The sequence below is a fragment of the Copadichromis virginalis genome, linkage group LG15, assembly GCF_057382275.1.
Source record: "Copadichromis virginalis isolate Kocher_CV1m ecotype Utaka linkage group LG15, C_Virginalis_male_GT1.1, whole genome shotgun sequence".
NCBI lineage: Eukaryota > Metazoa > Chordata > Actinopteri > Cichliformes > Cichlidae > Copadichromis > Copadichromis virginalis.
Genome location: NC_140632.1, coordinates 40160271 through 40166707, shown reverse-complemented (window position 1 = coordinate 40166707; position 6437 = coordinate 40160271). Strand labels below are relative to the sequence as shown.

Sequence of the window (6437 nt, the reverse complement as noted above, 5' to 3'; positions counted from 1 at the left end):
AGAAACGCTCCGAGAGCATGTGAGAGTTGAAGCGTGGCACGCAAAGAGAAGGAAAGGTCTTACAGAAAACTGAAATCTGCTTTCAAATAAAATAAGAAACTAAAAAAAAACTTAAACAACTGTGAGGAAGAGCTTTGAGAGGAAGACTTGAACTCTCAGGAGATCTGTGTAACAACAAAGCGATGAGCTCAGTGTCTCGGGATGAACACAACATAAAGAGAATAAACCCTGAAAGGAAACTGGATACCAAGATGTGGGGAAAAAGGTGATGAAGAAAATGAAAATGTCCTTTTTAAATATTTTTCCTTCCTCTTTTCAAGTTTTACCTGTCTGGAACAAGGATTCTTTTCTTTTGAGGCTTCTGTGGAACAATGTAAGGTTGTCTTTCCTTTTCTGAGGAGGGCCACATTTTGACAATATCCTACGAGGTGTCGGTGAGCTCCTGTGGAGACTGGCTAATGAGCAAATAGTGAGACATGTCTCTAGAAGATGTCAAAAGCACCACCAGCCTTGGGGCTGAAAGCAGTGCTTCAGATCGTTCCAGTGGCCACTGTCTGAACCAAAATCAGGACCAGGGGGTGAACCAGAGTGAAGGCCAGGATGGGATCGTTCTGGACCGTATCGGCTGTCTGTTAGTGGATAAGTTGGATCCCAGTGACTTCACTGGGAGGTTTTCAAAGATCCAGTTGAGGTCCAAAAATATGAGAAGGATCATTAATAGAGGTATGTGGAGGCTGGCTCTAAAAACTTTGTTTGTTTTGTTTTCTTCTTCTGAGGAGCACAAATGCGAATGAACACAAGATGGGTCAACACAGAGAGGAGGCAATGAGATACATGTTTTGTAATATTCCCAGGACGTTTGAATGTGATTGCTTATCTGTCATGACCTGAGGAGTTACGTTTAAGGGTGGAAATGGCAGAAAGGCAGGTCGAACATCCAGCTGAAAAAAACGATCCTCCGCTTGTCAGCTGGAATGTGGGTGTGTGCGGTTTTTAGCCGCTTTGAGATTTGAAATGGCTCTTTGTTGTCACTTGGAAACTCGACAGGTGTGTTTGTTGTGGGTTTTGAAGACCCTGTGAAAACCGATACCCACCTTGAACATGAATCCAGAAAAAGACATGCTTTTGCATTTCTGGCCTCAGTATTGTTGTTTTCCCCAAACCCCTTGTTCTCTCTCAGCTTACCTTAACCTCCGTGAATTTTATGTCTAAACACTTCCAACATTTTAGGGAATCTTTACAGGCGTACTTGGTATTAGAGTGTTGTTTAAATTTGTGGAATCAAGTAATACTGAATGGCATTTGACGGAAGATTAAAGACGCTTTAGGATAAGAGAAGCAGAATGCTTATTTTGTGAAAAGGGGGAATATTGGTGTGAGTTAGTGTCTGTGCAACAAAGCAGCACCTGCACAAACATGCTGTTATTGAGACTTCTCAATAAATAAGCTTGTAGAATGCAAATGCCATGAAATGTAAGATTATAGAAGCCTCTGCTGATGAGATAATGTACATGTGTTAGTCTGTGATGGTACACAAACGCGTTCTCACTAGAGTTATCTGACCCAGCTGTGTCAAGGACACACTACTGTGTGAGCCCCGTTTTGGTTTTGGTGATTGAGTCAGTTTGATTTATGAAGCTGAAATGATTAATACAATCACAGATGAGTAGACATTTATGCTACAAGTTCATTTCTTGATCGAAACGTAGCATTAAACATGCACAGCTCCAACCTCTCCATCAGGTCTTGAATGATAACAAGTCAAACAATGTCTGTAAAGTATGCATATTATACACAAAGACAGACTTAAATGAAGACATTGATCCGACACATGTAAAATGTAGCCAATTGTGTTTATTGTTATCATTTTATTATCATCTCTCTACCCTGTGTTCTCAAAAGTGAACACAGGGTAGAGAGATGATGGAGGAAATGAAAATGGGGGGGAGGGGTTGTAAAGAAGAGATTAAGAGGACAGATGGGGGGGGGGGGGGGTAGATAGAAAGAAGGATAGAGACAGGGGAGGGAAAGCCCCAACAATCATATGACCCCCTATGAGCAAGCACTTTGGCGACAGTGGGAAGGAAAAACTCCCTTTTAACAGGAAGAAACCTCCGGCAGAACCAGGCTCAGGGAGGGGCGGCCATCTGCTGCGACCGGTTGGGGAGGGGCAAGGAAAACAGGATAAAGACATGCTGTGGAAGAGAGCCAGAGGTTAATAACAAGTACAATTCAGTACAGAGAGGTCTGTTAAACATAGTGGGTGAGGAAGAAACACCCAGTGCATCATGGGAATCCTGCGGCAGCATTAGGCTGGGCATGCACTGTGCTCTTTTTGGCCCATTTTGAGCCGATTTTTCAGTCGTGCGACCGTTTTGGGAGTCGTCCCGAGTTTGGCCTTAATCGTGTGTCGTGCATCGTCTACATAACGAGGGTAACGGGGTAATGAGAAGCAATTAAAACCTCACGACCAGCTCCCGATCATCAATCGTTTGCTCGTAAGAAAACCAAACCTGTTTGAAATCCTGTGGGTCGTCCTGAGGGTGTCACCGCAGCGTCTCACACTGCCCACGCGCAAACGCAGAAATGAGAGCGAAAAGATGGAGTCGAACGGCGGTGCGGTGTGTGATCTGGACACAAGCGATGGAGGCACAAACTTCTCACCCCTGCGAGTCAATCGTACAGTTTGAGCAGGAGCTGAATAACGCGACTGAAAGAAATCGCACAGTGTATGCCCAGCTTATTGCAGCATGGAGGATTCAGGGTCACCTGAGTAGGCCATCAGCCTACTAAAAGGATACTGAAGAAACCCGTCGAAATAGTGTTAGTCTTCATCACTGCTGCTGCTGATCTCATTTGAACACCTCCAAAGTTTGCAAACAGGCAAGTATTCCTCTTCTTCCTCAAAGTCCTCTCGGGAACGCTTCCTCGAGCCTCCAGCTTCATGGTTGTCAAGCTCTTCGTGCGCATCTTCAAAAAGTTCATCACTGCTGCTCTCAGAGTGGTCGTACACAGCTGAGCTGGTCCCCAAATCAGAGTTTGCAAGCCTGGATTTTTTGCTATTATGCTCTTCTTCGTCTACATCTTCCTCTCTGGACTTTTTCGTGGATCCACCAGGCTGCGGTTCTTCTTCTGTTACCTGCTGAGGACAGCCCTCGCTATCAGTGTCACAAGCAGAGAAGAAGTCAGAGTCGTCATCAGAAAACTCCTCGCTCCATCTGATTCTTTTGTTTGGTTCCACATCTGCTTCATCCATCTCTCTAGACCTCCTCCTGGATACACCTGGCTGAGGATCCTCTTCTGGGATGTACTGGTGAACATCCTCACAGTCTTCAAATGCCTCATCAGAATCCTCATTTTCAATGCCACCAACAACAACAGCATTATGATCCTCGTGCTGTTCATTGTTGTCAGCATTGGCATTATTGTCCCTCACATTCATATTTTGAATGTTGACATTATTGTCATTGGCATTGTGACGGTAATTAACATATTGTTCCACTAATACATCTATTAGCTCATTCAGCATCCAACACATATCATTGAGAAGAAAATAAAGATCGATCTGGAAGCCCCGGAGTCCATGAATAGGCTCGAAAGCTGGTCCATTAACTGGTCCATTAACTGGTTCATTAGCTGGTTCCTGATCTCCTCTTTCAAACCTTTGTGGGTTAACCTGTCGGCCTGCAAGATCATTTAATCTTTTAATTAACATCCATAACTATCTGCTGAAAATCTGTTTTTCATCCATTTTAAGACTGAGCACATGTGCTTACCATGACGGTTATTGTGTGATCCATCTCCTCTTCCACTCATTTTGACTACAAGGAACACAAAACAACAATGATCAGTAAACCTCAACTCAGCATGTTCAGAGAATTTGCTTTTTTTGTGATGACTTCAGGCTGCGTCCGAACGTACGCGGCTGTGTTTGAAAACGCACGTTTTCCTTTTTCGTTTAAAAAAAATCCAGTCCACATGTGCAGTTTTGAAAAAATATCTCCTTCCACATGTAAACGCTAAAAACAAACTGAAACGCTGTTAAGAACACGCCAAATCTTAACCGTGTGGAAATGTTGGCCAATCAGAAGTCTAGAAGCCTGGGTGGGAAAACCTCACAAAACCTTACGTACTTCTGAGAAGTTTTTGTCTTTTTCTGGAAAAGCAGCTAATTTTGTGTTACTTTCACGTGCCTTCATTGTTTCAAATGTTAATAACTAAAGACAGCTTTTTGGCTGGAACAGACTCACAACTTTGGAATGGACAAAATGCATACAGCATACATAAATGTCATTTTTTAAAATGACATTTATTCCAAACTGACGTCAGGATTTGGGTTGGGAGAGCGTCTGTGTTGAATGTAGAAGCCACGTCTGATGCCTCTGTGTTTCTAAATGGAGGCACAGTAACTGTGTGTGTATATGTAAGCGTGTAAAAACTGCAGATACTAAGAGTAACAGACACAGTATGTTGTCTACATCGGCCATTGTAGAAATGGATCTCATGTAAACACTAACGTGGCCACAGCGTCAACAGCGGCGCACACTTTTGACATTGCCTGAGTAAATGTCCGTTTTCCACACCTAAACACAAAAACGTCGTTTTCAAAAATCTCCACCCTGGCAGGAGTTTTTAAAAATCTCACCTTTCAGTGACTCAATCTGCTGTTTAGGTGTGGATGAAAGGCCCAAATGCAGAGACAAAGCTGCGCTTTCAGAAACAGCCGTGTACATGTGGACGCAGCCTCAGTTTCTCAGAAATTCTAATAGTTTGTTGGAGAACAAAATGGTCGGGCATTGCACAGCTACAAGCATTTCACCCCCATGTCATACTGTGTATGGTTGTGTGTGTGTGACAAATAAAATTTGAATTTGAAAACTTAAGTCTTCTCTATTTTCCTAAATTAAGAAAATAATCGTGTTAAAAAGAGCTTCTGTCACTCAGATATGATTAAGAACATTTTCTCATTTATGTATAATTTGTCAAATATTACATCAGCTGACAAATAGTTAAGTCTTCATTTGTTTTCCTGAATAATAGATCCACATCATCCTCTCTATGATGGAAAATATAGTCTAGTCTTGCACAATGTAAAGTACATAAATACTGTCCTGGCAGGCAGGAAAATCAGGCTTTATATTGAAGTAAATGATCTTAAGTTTGTAAAGTGAAATTTGAGCTTACTTTAGTTCTTGGTAAATTACAGAGCAGTTAATCCTCAGGGAAACGTCGAAATGTCACTAAATAGTGGTCTGCTTTCATACGGTTGCAGTGTCTCTTCAGTTTTGTGTTCATATGCTGATGTTTTCGTTCAAAACATGCTTAAATCCCTAACTTTTCCCTGGAGGCATCGCTATGGCAACAAAACAACATGTTCCAAACAAAAACAACCAAGCTGTTTCCAGAGCTTAATATTTAACATGTCTTTATTTGTACAAATGTGTGATGTTGATGTGCACAACGTGGGATTTAGACCTCGGAGGGTTAATCAACAACTCACGAAAAATTAGGTTTAAATTTGTGTTCATGACGGTGCAGATTTCTGACATTTTGTGTACTTTAAGCATTTAACAATTTGACTGTTTTCTAATAAAAACTGTGTGAAACTCAAGTTAGACCTGTGTTTGTAAATGAACCGCCCCATGTTGTGTAGCTTTCTGGGTTTTATACTTATTGGGCTACATATTAATTTATTATACATGCTATACAGCAGATAAAATCTAAACTCACATGTTTTATGTAACTAAAGTGTTTAATCATGTGGGCTACAGACAATAATCAACTAATGGACTATATTGATATGAGAAACGTGCATACTTACTGCAGTTGAATCATTTTAACCATATGTAACCACCTGCGTATGTCTTTGAAAAAAAAAGGCTTTGATTTTTCCCCTCCATTTGATTTCTTTGCCACCCTCATGCTGCCATAAGAAGATTTTTCTAGATCCGCCCCTGTCGAGACTTTCAACCCCAGGTAGGCCAAGTATGGAGAAACGCAAGAAAAAAAATATCTGAAGAAAACAGAACATTTAATGATGTCTGAGCAGATTTATTTGCGTTTCTGATGAGAGCGGTCTACCAGTATGCCTAATTTGTTGATTGTCGATCTTCCACATATGTATTTGAGTAGCTATCCCACACCTTGAACTATGATAAAAACAAACACCGCTCACACCTCACAGATGACAGCTTACAGTCCTGCGTAAAGAGGAAAGTGACTTCGTACAGCTCCGGTCTGCAGAGGTTCAGGAGCAAAAGTCCCATGTTAAACATATCACGGCAGACCCGACGATGTTTGCATGAACATGCTTGTGAAATGCACTATACACAGGTACACACACACACACACACACACACACACAGGTCTTTATCACCAGGTTCCACATTTATTTACAATTTTCCCAGGTTATGACTGAACACAGTCTGACAGCTGTC

The 6437-nt window shown here is 41.7% G+C and overlaps 1 protein-coding gene across 2 annotated transcripts; it reads right to left on the bottom strand.

The window, feature by feature from the left end:
• Positions 1-1834: 1834 nt before the first annotated feature.
• Positions 1835-5342, bottom strand: LOC146693033 (uncharacterized). 2 transcript variants are annotated; one of them, XM_085433362.1, is made up of 3 exons: positions 5185-5342; positions 3777-3821; positions 1835-3684 (listed from the first exon to the last, which is right to left on the bottom strand). In XM_085433362.1, the coding sequence occupies exons 2-3, from the start codon at positions 3814-3816 to the stop codon at positions 2825-2827; spliced, it is 900 nt and encodes a 299-aa protein (XP_085289488.1). In that variant the 5' UTR covers positions 3817-3821; positions 5185-5342; the 3' UTR covers positions 1835-2824. The 2 variants fall into 2 exon arrangements, with proteins under 2 accessions (XP_085289488.1, XP_085289487.1); XM_085433361.1 differs by lacking the exon at positions 5185-5342 and adding an exon at positions 4646-4748.
• Between the last annotated feature and the right edge of the window lie 1095 nt (positions 5343-6437).